This window comes from Capra hircus, chromosome 7, assembly GCF_001704415.2.
Source record: "Capra hircus breed San Clemente chromosome 7, ASM170441v1, whole genome shotgun sequence".
In the NCBI taxonomy this organism is placed as follows: Eukaryota; Metazoa; Chordata; class Mammalia; order Artiodactyla; family Bovidae; genus Capra; species Capra hircus.
In genome coordinates, this window is record NC_030814.1 from 125011 (window position 1) to 140000 (window position 14990).

Genomic DNA, 14990 nt, shown 5'->3' on the forward strand with positions numbered 1-14990 from the left:
GGCTGATTCATGTCAGTGTATGGCAAAAACCACCACAATATTGTAAAGTAATTAGCCTCCAATTAAAATGAATAATTTTAAAAAGGAAAGATTATGAAACAAAATAAATGTTTAAAACTAAAGCAGATACTAATTATGCCTTCAAAAAGTAATTAGTATAAAATTATTAAATCATGTTTATTTTTATTGTGCAGCAGAGAAGAAAATATAGCAACATTTACTGTTCTCTAAAGCACTCAGTTTTATTCCAGTTTGATTTTTGCTATTTTCTGAAAAACAAAACAAAAACATCAACAACAAAAAACGTTCAGCTTAAAAAACCCTCAAATAAAATTCTTTATACAATCTCGAAAAAAAAAAGAATGTGGATAAATACATAAGTAGGAATATAAAATATGAAGATACAAAATTCAGTAAGCCTATGAATAAATTAGATAACTGATATTAGACAGAAACATTCTTTTATATAACCACTTCCATACTGGTTTCTTTTCTACTCTAACAGCCTGTATTTCTTGTCTATGATGGGCATGGGTGCGTTTCAGGTACATTCAGTCGCTCAGCCGTGTCCGACTCTTTGCGACCCCACGGACCGCAGCAGGCCAGGCCTCCCCGTCCATCACCAGCTCCTGGAGTCACTCAGACTCATGTCCATGGAGTCGGTGATGCCATCCAGCCATCTCACCCTCTGTCGTCCCCTTCTCCTCCACCTTCAATCTTTCCCAGCATCAGGGTCTTTTCAAATGCGTCAGTTCGTTACATCAGGTGGCCAAAGTATTAGAGTTTCAGCTTCAACATCAGTCCTTCCAATGAACATTCAGGACTGATTCCTTTAGGATGGACTGGTTGGATCTCCTTGCAGTCCAGGGGACTCACAAGAGTCTTATCCAACACCACAGTTCAAAAGCATCAATTCTTTGGCACTCAGCTTTCTTTATACTTCAACTCTCACATCCATACATGACTACTGAAAAAACCATAGCTTTGACTAGATGGACGGACCTTTGTCAGCAAAGTAATGTCTCTGCTTTTTAATATGCTGTCTAGGTTAGTCATAGCTTTTCTTCCAAGAAGCAAGCATCTTTTAATTTCATAGCTATAGTCACCATCTGCAGAACACCCACAAACCTCAAGCTTTAAATATCTGAACCAGTTAAGATATTCTGGAAATAGTATTGCATAGTTACATTGTAACACATTTATCAGAAGCCATGCCCAATGGATATTTTCTTCTTGAGACCTATTTCTATTCCTAACAAGATTTTGAGAATTTCTTCAACGTTGAATACTTCATGGAGTATTTCAGAGTATTAGTCATTGATTCCATTTATCTGAATCACAAATTTTAGTTTGCTGGCCTGGAGTTCTGTTTCAACTGGGCACATTTCCCAGGAAATAATGAGTACTTGCTTAAACACACAGTATCTGTGATCTTTTTTCCTTTGAGATTCTTTTATAGGAGAACCCTCTGTTATTAATAGCCTGGGCAAAAGTTCTGTAAGTGAGACTGATTACAAATGACACATGGTATAACATAAATACCCACACTCTCCAAAGATGTAATTGAAAAATCCTTCAAGAAATCAGACAGAATGTTCAGTTCAGTTCAGTCGCTCAGTCGTGTCCGACTCTTTGTGACCCCATGAATCGCAGCACGCCAGGCCTCCCTGTCCATCACCAACTCCTGCAGTTCACTCAGATTCATGTCCATCGAGTCAGCGATGCCATCCAGCCATCTCATCCTCTGTCGTCCCCTTCTCCTCCTGCCCCCAATCCCTCCCAGCATCAGAGTCTTTTCCAATGAATCAACTCTTCGCATGAGATGGCCAAAGTACTAGAGTTTCAGCTTCAGCATCATTCCTTCCAAAGAAATCCCAGGGCTGACCTCCTTCAGAATGGACTGGTTGGATCTCCTTGCAGTCCAAGGGACTCTCAAGAGTCTTCTCCAACACCACAGTTCAAAAGCATCAATTCTTCGGTGCTCAGCCTTCTTCACAGTCCAACTCTCACATCCATACATGACCACAGGAAAAACCATAGCCTTGACTAGACAGACCTTAGTCGGCAAAGTAATGTCTCTGCTTTTGAATATGCTCTCTAGGTTGGTCATCACTTTTCTTCCAAGGAGTAAGCGTCTTTTAATTTCATGGCTGCAGTCACCATCTGCAGTGATTTTACATAAGAATAATTCACATAGGACACAATCGTCCTTACATCAAGCCAGAAGCGAGCTCAGCCTGCCTTCTCTGTCACCGTCCAAGTTAAATGCAAAGTCTCTGTGTAAAGTCATGCTTTTCATAGCATGACTGTGATTTCTGCCAGTCTTGCACTTGAATCTCATTTTCAGCTCTTTCTATAAATGGACAGTTCCCTCCTCACCCAAATATTCTCAGAAGGCTACCTGGAAAACTGATACTCACAATGATGACTTTCTTTTTGCAATGAACTTTAAAAAAAATACAAAACACCAGTACTTGTATGTGGTGTAGGGAGAAAGGGCTGGAATTGAGGGTGATCCTCAAAGAGGGCTTCAGCCTTACCCATAAAAGGTCTCATTGTTTGTGAGAGATGAATAGACATATTATCACATTAAGTTGAAACAATTCACATCCCTGCACCTTCTCTCTGCTCTAGGCTGCCTGCTGCCCATGCCCCGGTGTCGCTGGGTCCTTAGAATCCTGCTCCCACTGCCCCCTCTTGGGGTTAATATTCTATTGTATTTCCTTTGGATCAAGAGACTGTATGAAAATACATGTCTGTTTATATATATTATGAACGCTGTCTTTTAAATTAAGTACATCAAACTTTCCTGTTTTTTATTTCTAAGCCTGCCTTGGCCTCTACAATTCCAGTGTGAGTCTAGCACTTCAGAGCCCGAAAGCGCATTTATTTCCTCTCTGACCCCCTCCTGCCGCCTAGTCCTAGCTGCTTCCTTCTGTTGTTCGGTTCAGCAAACCACGCCTTCCTGGGGAGCCTCTGCCTCCAGCGCAGTGGATGGATTGTCTCGATCTCCTTCAACCACTCAGCTCCCTCTACCCCGACACCCAGCCTCAAGGGTGATGTAGATATCTGCCGGAAAAAACAAATGGAAAACAAGCCTCTCTTATGAGACAGAATCGCCTTAAGAGCATTGTCTTATAAGAAGGCAAAGCAAGAGTTGGAAATAGTATCTTTATAATAATTTTATGCTAAAAAATAAATGACTGGATCGATGGAAAGAGCACCTACAGTAGCTTTCTAATTTGTCTTCTTCGATCTCTCTTCTCTCTCAGATCCATGTCATAATGTCATTATCAAGACATTGATAAAACAGACTTGATTTTAAAATACAATTGCTCTGATGAGGAACCTTTGCTGGGTCAATATTATCTACCAAAGCGAGTCTCGATCCCTTAGCCTAGGGCGCAGATTCTTCTAAAATCCGGTGCATGCTACTTTTCCAAGTCCCTCCGCATTCCCAGAGCCGAAGCCTCCATGCTGTAGTCGTGCAAAATGACCGAGCGGCAAACAGCCCTGAAGCTGCCAGACGCCGCCACTCCCCTGCCTTCTCTGTCCCTGCGCTTGCTGACAAAGGCCTGTGGCCGCCTCTCCACTCGCTGAACTCCTACTAACTCTCCAGTGTTCCTCCTCTGTAAAGGCCCACCTAAGAAGGATTAACTACTCCCTCCCCTCTGCATCCTTGAGCCTTAGGCTCACATAAGTATGTAACTTATCACAACAAATTCTGATTCATCCTGTACAGGTCTTTCTTTTTTTATGGCCTATGAGGTCCTTGAAGGGCAAGATCATACTGTGTTCACTCATAATCTCGGTGACTAACATGGAGTCTATGAACACATTTAATGTTCATTTTACCAGTGAATGAATCATTCATTCATAGTGAATCAATATGAATCAATCATTCATTCAGAGAATGACCAGACAGAAAACCACAATCACAGAAAACTAACCACATGGACCACAGCCTTGTCCAGCTCAGTGAAACTAGGAGCCACACCATGTAGGGTCACCCAAGATGGATGGGTCATGGTGGAGAGTTCTGACAAAATGTCCACTGGAGAAGGGAATGGCAAACCACGTCGGTATTCTTGCCTTGAGAACCCCTTGAACAGTATGAAAAGGCAAAAAGATAGGACAATGAATGATGAACTCTCCAGGTACGTAGGTGCCCAATATGATGAGATAGTTGGATGGCATCACCAACTCAATGGACGTGAGTTTGAGTAAATACTGGGAGCTGGTGATGGAGGCCTGGCGTGCTGCAGTCCGTGGGGTCACAAAGAGTCAGACATGACTGAGCGACTGAACTGACTGACTGAAAATGATCATTTTGTCCTGTCACAAGAAAGACTTGCTCTTATCACTATTATTAATAAGCTGTTGAAAGGACTCTGCTATCTCAGTCACAGAAGGGACTCTGAGAGATCACTAGGGTAATTTCTCCCTGATCCTTACATTTCAGGCTGCTCAATTCTCAGAGGATTTCTCCAACCTACCTATCTCCCTGGAATACTTAGTATTCAGTATTAGACAGCAGTTACTAAGTTGCCCACCAGCTTTACTGTTGTGGGAAACCCTTAATTTGTTGTCTCATTCTCCTCGATCGTCTTTCAATCCTTCTGTCAACTGGTCAGCAATTAAGGGTCAAAAATGGGCCACCCCACTTGGTATATAATACTGAATCCAGGGCTCTTCTTTCTCCATGTTGTTGGAGATCTGGAAGCAGGAGAGAAATTCAGGATGAGGTCAAATAAGGACATATGAATTAGAGAAAGGAAAAGTTCCTATGGCACGATTAGAAGGGAAGGGTGATGGACAGGTTGTCAGGTAACAGTTCTAAGGAAAATACAAATATAAAAACAGAAGAAGAGGATGGCTAAAAGGAACATACTGTAATGGCTTCCACATTTTTTTTCTGAGAATGAGAATCTCACTCATAAGCTTGTGGTAGAGACAGTTGTCTGGTGCAGCACTCACTCTGCTAACAGACCCCAAGCTCACAGGGGACTGCAGCACGTCCAGTAAGGACGTACTGGCAATTTCTCTGGTCTTCTGGGGCTGGAACTAAGTACTGGCAAATAAGACACAAGTGGAAGTGATACGTGGGGTTCCAGAAGTGCATTTAACATGAAAATGTGCTTTCTTAGAGTTTATTTCTTCTGGTTGTGTAGAATGCAGATGTAATGACTGATTTCAAGCAGTCATTTTGGACTGTGAGGAAACATACTCAGGAATGGGAGAGTAAGACAGGAAAAGTCTGACTCCCTGACCCTGAGATCCACCAGACATGCAGAGCCATAGCGGCGGAACCCACTGGGACCACCTGCCTCCAGACCTCCAGTGTATCAGAGAAATCAACATCTCTTATGTTTGGAGAAAGTGGAAATAGTGACAGATTTTAGTTTCCTGGGCTCCAAAATCACTATGGATGGTGACTATAGCCATGAAATTAAAAAATGCTTGCTCCTTGGAAGAAAAACTATGACAAACATAGACAGTGTATTAAAAAGCAGAGCCATTACTTTGCTGACAAAGGTCCATATAGTCAAAGCTATGGGTTTTTTCAGTAGTTATGCATGGATATGAGAGTTGGACCATTAAGAAGGCTGAGCACCGAAGGATTGATACTTTGCAACCGTGGTGCTGGAAAAGACTCTTCAGAGTCCCTTGGACTGTAAGGAGATCAAACCAGTCCATCCTAAAGGAGATCAACCCTGAATATTCACTGGAAGAACTGATGCTGAAACTGAAGCTCCAATATTTTGGATACCCGATATGAGGAACCGACTCATTGGAAAGACCCTGATGCTGGGAAAGATTGAAGGTGTGAGGAGAAGGGGGCGACAGAGGATGAGATGGTTGGATGGCATCACCAACTCAAGATATATGAGTTTGAGTGAACTCCGGGAGACGGTGGAGGACATTTCCTGTCTTTCTGTGCTGCCGTCCATAGGGTGGCAAAAAGTCAGACATGACTGAACGGCTGAGTAACAATGTTCGGATTTTCACTTCTTACAATGACCAACACTTCTGAGGTTTTAAAAATTAAAATAAGGAACATTTTAAACTGAAAGCTGTAAATGATATATACTGCTATGAAGGGAAACTATATTGGTTTCTCTATGTTGCTTTTTAGATTAGTGTGATGCGTGTGTGCTCAGCTGTGTCTGACTCTCGGTGACCCCCTGGACTACAGCCTGCCAGATTCCTCCGTCCATGGGGTTACCCCAGCAAGAGCACTGGCGTGGGTTAGCTCCGCCTCCTTCTGTAATTCTGTGTTTAGGACCTTGCATACCTGGATCCTCATCCCTGATCCCTGATCCTCTAGTAACTAGACTTGGAATCTTGAGGAAGTCATACTCTTTTGACCTTAGTAAAATGAGAACGTTACTAGATACTAAAGTTCCTTCTAGCACTAAAATTCTGTGAATTTAATCATATATTTCCTTCAGTGTCTTTCTTAGTGCACTGTTCCAGGCTGATTTCTGTGAACTCAAAAGTTGTTAAAAGAGTTAAAAGGAGTTAGTAATGTAGTTCGTCTAGTCAAGGCTATGGTTTTTCCTGTGGTCATGTATGGATGTAAGAGTCGGACTGTGAACAGGGCTGAGTGCCAAAGAATTAATGCTTTTGAACTGTGGTGTTGGAGAAGACTCTTGAGAGTCCCTTGGACTGCAAGGAGATCCAACCAGTCCGTTCTGAAGGAGATCAACCCCGGGTGTTCTTTGGAAGGAATGATACTAAAGCTGAAACTCCAGTACTTTGGCCACCTCATGTGAAAAGTTGACTCATTGGAAAAGACTCTGATGCTGGGAAGGACTGGGGGCAGGAGGAGAAGGGGACGACCGAGGATGAGATGGCTGTATGGCATCATGGACTCGATGGACGTGAGTCTCTGTGAACTCTGGGAGACGGTGATGGACAGGGAGGCCTGGCGTGCTGCGATTCATGGGGTCACAAAGAGTCGGATACGACTGAGTGACTGAACTGAACTGAATGTAGTTCTTATGTGGCTACTTATGACATGATGTGACTAATAAACATAAATCCCATAGAAGAATAGGACAGATCATGCTGAAACCACCTTCCTCGTATGTTTCCATAATGGCCTTTCCACGAGCATAACATGGCCTTCCTCAAGGTCCACACATTTGGTTTCACATTCGTTCGTCACAGATGCTGAGCCCATGGGAGTGGAGGAGGGGCAAGAAAGCGCATCTTCCTGGTGCCAAGCACTGACTTGAATACAGCAGGTGATTTTGCTGAACATATGAGTAAGTGAAGGAAGATTTGTATAAAAAAATGACAGTCCTAAGAGAAAATGATAGCTAGTTTTACACCTGGTAACTTGAAATCTTGTCTCTTTTCTTTGTAACACAGATTTTAATTAATTTGTGATGTATTCATGAGTCAGAAAAACTTGAGAAATTCTTGATAATTTTTACAAGCTTTATTGGCTTTTAGGTTGTTGCCAGATTAACAGAGTCATCACGAAAAAATAGAGGGGCACGCTTCAGGCTGTCTTGGATCAAATGCTACTGTTCTGTCTCTGGACTGTGGCCTGTACTCAGGGTGCCTCCATTCCAATCCAGGAGGCTGGGAGGATGGTCGAGGATGCGAGGACTGTGTCATCTCTGAGGCCTCTGGCTGGGAAACCCGACCTACAGCCCTTCTCCTAGTGAGGGTAGACCAGGGCCATCAATGAGAACCAGGGGCCACCCTCACTCCCTGCAGTTCTGCAAACCATCGGAACGAATACACGTCTCCTCACACATCTTCCTAACAAAGGGCAAGTGAGTAAAGTGACAAAGGGTTCATGGCTTTAATCCCAATCACAAAGGTATTTCCCTGTTCTTTGCCCTAGATTCTGTTTCTACTCCTGAGTAGGGATAAGAGCAGCTGCTCCCTGAAAGGCAGGCACAGAGCTCCTGTCCCTTCTCCTGGTCCCCAGGCGCAGAGCTCCTGTTCCTCTCCTGGTCCCACCCTCCCTGCTGTCCTGCAGGGGCGCCCTAAAATCAACATCACTGAACGCCTCATGCAGAGCAAGAGCTGGTCTGAGTGTCATTTACAAACACCTTCCTCACGGAGACTCATATCAAATTATGTCTCAAAAAGAGATAATAGGACTTTGAATACAAAGAAGTAAAATATCAGTATTGAAGAACATACCGCAGTACCCTGGGGTTCCGCATACTGTCTTCATGAGTACTTGATGTTCTACGATTTTGGAGAGTCCAAAGTCAGCTAAGAAAACAAGAAAAAAATTAATGAAATGAGTATTTTCTCAGCTTTTATAAGATGACAGATTACTATTTTATTATTCAAAACAAAACTTGTTTGTTTTTGTATTTGATATTGGGGTGGATATAGAGGACAGTCATTTGGGAGTGTAAACTAAAAAAACTAAATAATAATTTAAGTCTGGCATTAAATTGGAAAAATTTTTACCCCATGACTCCAATATATATTTTTTGTTTTCTCTGTAATTACTAGCTTTTAGTAAATAAGCTATTTCTTCTGGAAATAATAGATGCGATGGATATATTTTGTATAATGTTAATTCTAAGATTTGAAACTAACTCTAAAGGACAGCATAGAATTACTAATAAAATCAGAACTTTAATCCATCTAAGAAATCAAATAAAAAAATTAGACTTTCATAAATGTCAAGAAAATGAGCAGAAATATAAAAGGTTTATTCTGCTTCAAAATAAACGGTTTCATTCTTTAGTGTATTTGATGGATAAGAATTTACTTTCATATGAGGAACATGTAACTTTGTGCAAAGATCCTTTTTATTTATTTCTCAGAATGTTACCTAGATAAAACATGACCAGAAGTTGCTATCATTACACTCTCTTTGCTGGGCTACGTCTCTCTCACCCAGGAAACCTGAGGAAACAGTTCAAGGGCATTCTTCAAGAGAGGCAGGTGCAGAGCTGATGCCACTGTGCACTTCAAAGGTAAACCCACATTTCCATGGAGGTGCTGATCCTTATCAGAAAAAGCGGCAGGAAGTCCTTAGAAAGGAAGGCTCTCCCTGCTAAATTAGTATCTATCCATCCATTTAAAGAAATCTCTTTAAGGATAAAATCTTTGAAAGAGCTGTTAAAGGAAGCAACAAACGGAAGCCTCCCTGCTGCCCGCTGCCTTTCAGGAGAGAAGAGAGAACAAGCTGGCAGCCCAGCAGGATGTCAGCATTTTTCCTTTAGGTTCTTGTGCTCATAAAGCACATTATGTTGTCTGAGCTTTCCCGTGATATGTACAACTTAATTTTCAAAACTGTTAACATAGATGCAGTGAACTCATCAGGTTAGCATTATAAAAGACAGTGCCAAAAGAACAGTGCCCTTCAGAGGGTTTAGAACAGGTTCTCCAAAGGAGATTTCATCCAAAATAAATTTTATAATTATTTTGGTAAACAAAGATTTGCTTTGTAAGGGACAAGGAAAGTAAAATTTAATATACATTTTTTTCCTAAAATGGTGATTTACTGATCTCTCTGGGTAGATCAGAACTTTCCAAATCATCTCTGTAGTTCTTCAAGTTCTTATTGGGAAAAAAAAAATACACACAAATCAAGGTTTCCAAAGTCAAATAAGGTTTGGGAAGAGCCTTACAGACACTAATTTAGATGTTAAGCCCACACATTAGCACTTCTAACTTTCTGAAAGCCCTGCATACATACAGCGTGGCTTAGCTGTGACTCAAAGTTCCCTGACTGACTTGACAAAACCTAGCACCTCCACACTCAACCCCCAAGGGGGTCATCCACACTTGTTCACTGAGAAAAGGCATTCTGTGGAGTGCATGTTGAGAAATACAGATCTCAACTTATCTCTGTTCGTATAAACAAATGACTCAGAGCCAAAGTACACTGACATGCTCTAAGCATTTTGTGTCAGAGTTCTTCATTATCTAAAATTAAGCTCCAACTAACTTGTGATAAAAGTTGGTAACCAAAAAGAAGTGTTACGTAATCTGTGATTTTCTTCTATAACAAACTTATCTTCAAAATATAAGGTCACCTCCTGAAGTGCCTGTCTTTTCCAAGGGCTGTGATTCCTTTGTGTGTCCAGCTATAAAGTACCAATGTGCACACATATTCAAGTTGAGATTCTAGGAAAGAGTACAGATTTCCAAAACAATGTATTATTCCTTTACAGATTTCGCTATTAGAGGAAACTGAATGGAGACAAAACTGGATGGAGCAATATTTACAAATTCCATGGAATAAATTTCTTCTGCTTTGGGAACAGGGATAGTAAGACCTCAGGAAACACCCTTACCAATTTTGAGTGGCGCATCTGGTGCTGGAGTTGCATAGAGAAGATTCTCTGGTTTGAGATCACGATGGACAATCCCATTTTCATGTAGGTACTAAATTTGGACAATAATGAAGTAACAGTCATGTAATTATATTTATGGGGCCAATGTTTCTATTTAATCTTTCCAGAATTATAATAATCTTTACTAAGTTATATAATTCAAACACACACATATTAAAATTTAAAAATAAACACCATAAAGGTGAATGAGTTTTAAATTATGTGTCATTTGAGATAGCTTATACACAGTTTCCTAAAAATGAAATGCAATTTAAATTATATAGAATGATTGCCACAAATAAAATATTTACTTTTCAGAGAATATTAGTTACAGTTCTCATATGCATATTATCATATCAGCTCAAATTGGCTTATTATTATAAATAATAAAGTCAACATACCCTGTGTTGAAATTTGTCTGATTTATTATCTGAAATACATAATTCTGTGTGTCATCTTAGAAGCTCACAACCATAGCAAAGACTTCATAATTATTGTTTGAACAGACATTTAGACGTGAGTAATTACTATAGAGAACTACCTTTACTATGATAACTATTGTTTAATGACAATAAATGCTCTCATAGGCTCTTTGAAGATTAGTATACCTAGCTATCATTGATATTATCTTAAAGATTACCTCTAACATTCGTTTTATTATCTTTTAAATTCTTTTGTAAATCATGTGTAATCACACATGTAGCACATTCTTGTTGTGAATGTTAAAGTTCTACCTGACCCTGCTTCTCCTCCAGGGGAAGTCTACGTCCTCTCCAAAAGCAGTCATTCATCAGTTTGAAATGGTCTGAACTTTTCTCTATGCATTTACAAATATGAGTACATGCATACAAAGAAATATACCTGATTTTTCCATTTTATTACATAAATGTATCACTAATAAAAACTTTCACACTGCTTTTTTTTTAATAACATGTTTTAAAAATATTTCCCATATGTCACCACAACTTATTTTATTTAACCCTTGTATTCATTTTTTGTTGGATATATCACTTTTTGTTTTGCTATTTCCACTTTGATGGACATTCAAATTTTTAACAATTACATGCAATGCAGTAATAAACCTTCAATACTTGGAAATGTGAGCATTTTTGCTGATATTCTCTAGGATAGATATCTGAAAGCAGGTCCGGTGTGGTCACAAAGTGTACAGATTTTTAACTTTAATATGCACTGCAAAATCACTTTCCTAAAAGACTCCAACAACATTTACTCACATAAAAGTGTAAGTGTATACATTTCCCTAATATCTAAATAGCAAATTTATATTTTTAACTTCTGCTGAGCTGGAATATAAAAATTATGTCTTAAGTTTGGTTTAATTTCTCCTTCTCTGTTTACTATAGTCTAGCTTCTTTTCATACACTTTCCTTTTTATAAACTGCCCATTCAAATCCTTTGCCTGTCTTTCTGTTGGGTTAAGAGAAAAAGCTGTCACGGTGCTGCAGCTCTTCTCCTTTCCTGTGGCATAGAGGAAGGGAGGGGGTCGTTCTTTCTTTCTACTCAAGCCAAGTAAAAGGGGATAAGAAGCTTGAAGGTCACCTGACATGTGTCACTTAGTGGTCTGAGGAAATGGACTGATACCTGGCTCACTCATGAAAAACTGGAAAACAGCTGGAGCAGGTGACTGAGGGGACAGGGTCTCAGTGAGACTCAGCTGGCCTCACCTGACAGCTGGGCAGAGAAGCATGTTTCTCACGGACCTGGAGTGGACTGTGCAGAAGGGGATTGGACACGGGTCCCCCGAGGAGGTCCTTCTGCTGGAGTGCCTCCCGCAGGGGTGATGCCACCTCATCTCAGCATCACAGAAAGCAGAACCCGAGGGCAGTGACAGCAGGCAGCTGAAGGGCCACTCAGATCGCCCGGAGTGAGAGAACTGTCCTGCAAAGAGTCCCTGAAGAGCTATCAAAGGTGTCCCACAGGGGAGGACAACAGGCATCCGTAACCTGCCACAACCAGAGATCACTGCACCAGCTCACCAGTACCAGCCCAGGAAGCCCCAGCTTTAATCCCCTATTTCCTATCCTGCTCCTTATCATCGCCTTCACAACCCAAGCCTGCAAGAACCACAATCAGCATCCAGCTGGTTGGAAAAGAGGAAGAAGAAAAGCAGACACCAACAGGAGTCCTAACCACTATGTTTATGAATTACAGATCCCAAGGTGGGGGAGGCAAGAAATTTAAAACTGGGTGAGTCTAAAATTTTGGTCTTTTCTTGAAAAGATACTCAGTAGTCACTAATTATTAGAGAACTGCAACTCAGAACTACAGTGATGTCCCACTTCACACCAGTCAGAGCGGCTGCCACTAAAATGTCTACAAATGACAAATGCTGGAGAGGGTGTGGAGAAAAGGGAGCCCTCTTACACTGCTGGTGGGAATACAAACTGGTGTAGCTACTATGGAGAATAGTAGGAAGGTTTTTCAAAAACCAAAACTGGAACTACCATATGATCTGCAATCTATTCCTGGGCATGTATCTGGACAAAACTACAATAAAAAATGACACACGCACCCCTGTGTTCATAGCACAACAGCCACGCCACGGAAACAACCTGAATGTCCGCTAACAGGTAAATGGACAAGACGTCGAACACGCACACAAAGCGATACTACTGAGCCACTAAAGACAAAACAAGGCCGTCCGCACAGCATGGGTGCAGCTAGAGACTGTCACACCAAGCGAAGGGAGTCAGAAAGGTACCATATGATAGCACTTACATGTGGAATCTAGACTACGACACAAATGAGCTTATGCAGGAATTAGAAACAAACTCACAGACAGAAAAGATTTGTGACTGTCAAGGAGGGGGGTGAGGGATGGACCAGGAGTTTGGTATCAGCAGATGCGAAGTATTACACACAGTATGCATGGACAAGGCCCTACTGCACGGGCCGGGGAGCTGCATCCAGTGCCCTGTGATAAACGCCGACGGAAAGGAGTATGGAGAAGAATTATTTTTTCTATTCTGAATCACTTTGGTGGACAGCAGAAAGCAACACAACATTGTAGGATAAAGAGGCTACGAGATCCTTACAAGGTCCTAACTGGATGTCGTGGTGGTGGGTTCAGGTCTGGGCACCCGCCCGTGCAGGATTCCCAAGCACGAGCTCAGGGACCACTTAGTGCTTGGCTGTGTAGTGTGGGGATGAGACGGAAATAAAATGAAGGACAGCAGGGGAGAGTGCTCGTGGAGGGACAAGGTGTTTAGTAAGATGGGGGGAGAAAAGAGTGATAGAAGACCACATTCAGCCTCAGATCATACCCTGGCAGGAAACACCGCACCCCTGAGGGGGAACATATTATATCTTGTATACCTAGAGTGTGAAAGGCAGAGATGTGAGTGTCTCATACAATAGCTTTGGAATATAGCTAAGAATTGCACAGATCAATACAAAGCATTGATTTTCTAACCCAGTTTAGAAGCTCCATAACTTGGAGCAGAAAATGACTCTGAAAACAGTGGCACAGCAACAGAAAATGAGATGAAGGGACAAGTGTTGGTTCAGCTAAGTACTAATTATACAAAGATTTTCATTAAATGTTGTTCTGGCTTTCTTGAACAAAAATGATGGTTATGTGTTTTAAGTGCAAATTTTAAAAAAGCAAGACAAAACAAACAAAACATCAGTTGGCACTCCAAAAGGAGAGCTAGACAGATAAGAGAGGAAAAGTTTTATAGAAAATAATAGATCTAGGAGCCACGCACTGCCAGAGGAGCCAACTGGAAAGCCAATAATAGAATGAATGCCAGCAGGCCTGACCCTGACTTTTATTTTTATTTATTTTTATTTTTTTATTTTTTTGACCCTGACTTTTAAAGGCAGAGGCAAGGATCATTTGCTGTAAGTGACTTGGTGGAGAAAGACTATTAATACTCATGATATAATCATCCACACATGCGGGAGACTTTATTGACAAAATGGCCATTTTATTTTTGCTTAGACCCACTGACTGCCTTTGATCAATAGTTACTACTTGTAACCTTTACATTATTTCCAGTTGGGAAGCCAGGAAGATGGCAAACATGGAGTATGACCTCCTGCTTCCCTCAAGGAGACACAGCCACGCTTCTAGGGCACCAGTTCTCAGACTTTCTAGTCTCAGAACTTCTTTACAGCTAAAATTTTAAGAACCTCAAAGAGCTTTTGTTTATATGAGCTCTACCTAGCATTTAGTTACTGTGCAAGCAGTTAAAACTGAGAAATCAAAAAACTACTTTTAATTTAAAAATAAAACAATAAACTCATGGCAATATACACATTTTAAAATATAAACAACTATTTTCTAAGATAAGAAACTAGTTAGTACTATACCACTGTTTTAAAGTTTTCCAAATTTCTTTAATTTCTGGTTTTACAGAAAACAGCTGGATTCTCATACACACTTCTTTCTCTATCATAAAATCACATCCCATGTTGTTGCTGTTCAGTCCCCAAGTTGTGTCCAGCTTTTTGTGACACTATGAACGGCAGCACACCAGGCTTCCCTGTCTTTCACCATCTCCCAGAGCCTGCTCAAACTCATGTCCACTGAGTCGGTGATGCCATCCAACCATGTCATCCTCTGTCATCCCCTTCTCCTCCTGCCTTCAATCTTTCCCAGCATCACGGTCTTTTCCAATGAGTTGGCTCTTGGCCAAAGTA

The 14990-nt window shown here is 41.1% G+C and overlaps 1 protein-coding gene across 2 annotated transcripts in view; it reads right to left on the reverse strand.

Moving 5' to 3' along the window:
* The window catches only part of CAMK4 (calcium/calmodulin dependent protein kinase IV), a 271534-nt gene that overhangs the window by 44484 nt on the left and 212060 nt on the right, over positions 1-14990 (reverse strand). For both annotated transcript variants that reach the window (XM_018049980.1, XM_018049981.1), the window contains 2 exons: positions 10287-10377; positions 8167-8241 (listed from right to left, as the gene is read on the reverse strand). In XM_018049980.1, the coding sequence (XP_017905469.1) occupies positions 8167-8241; positions 10287-10377 (166 nt within the window). The remainder of the gene's footprint in view (positions 1-8166; positions 8242-10286; positions 10378-14990) is intronic.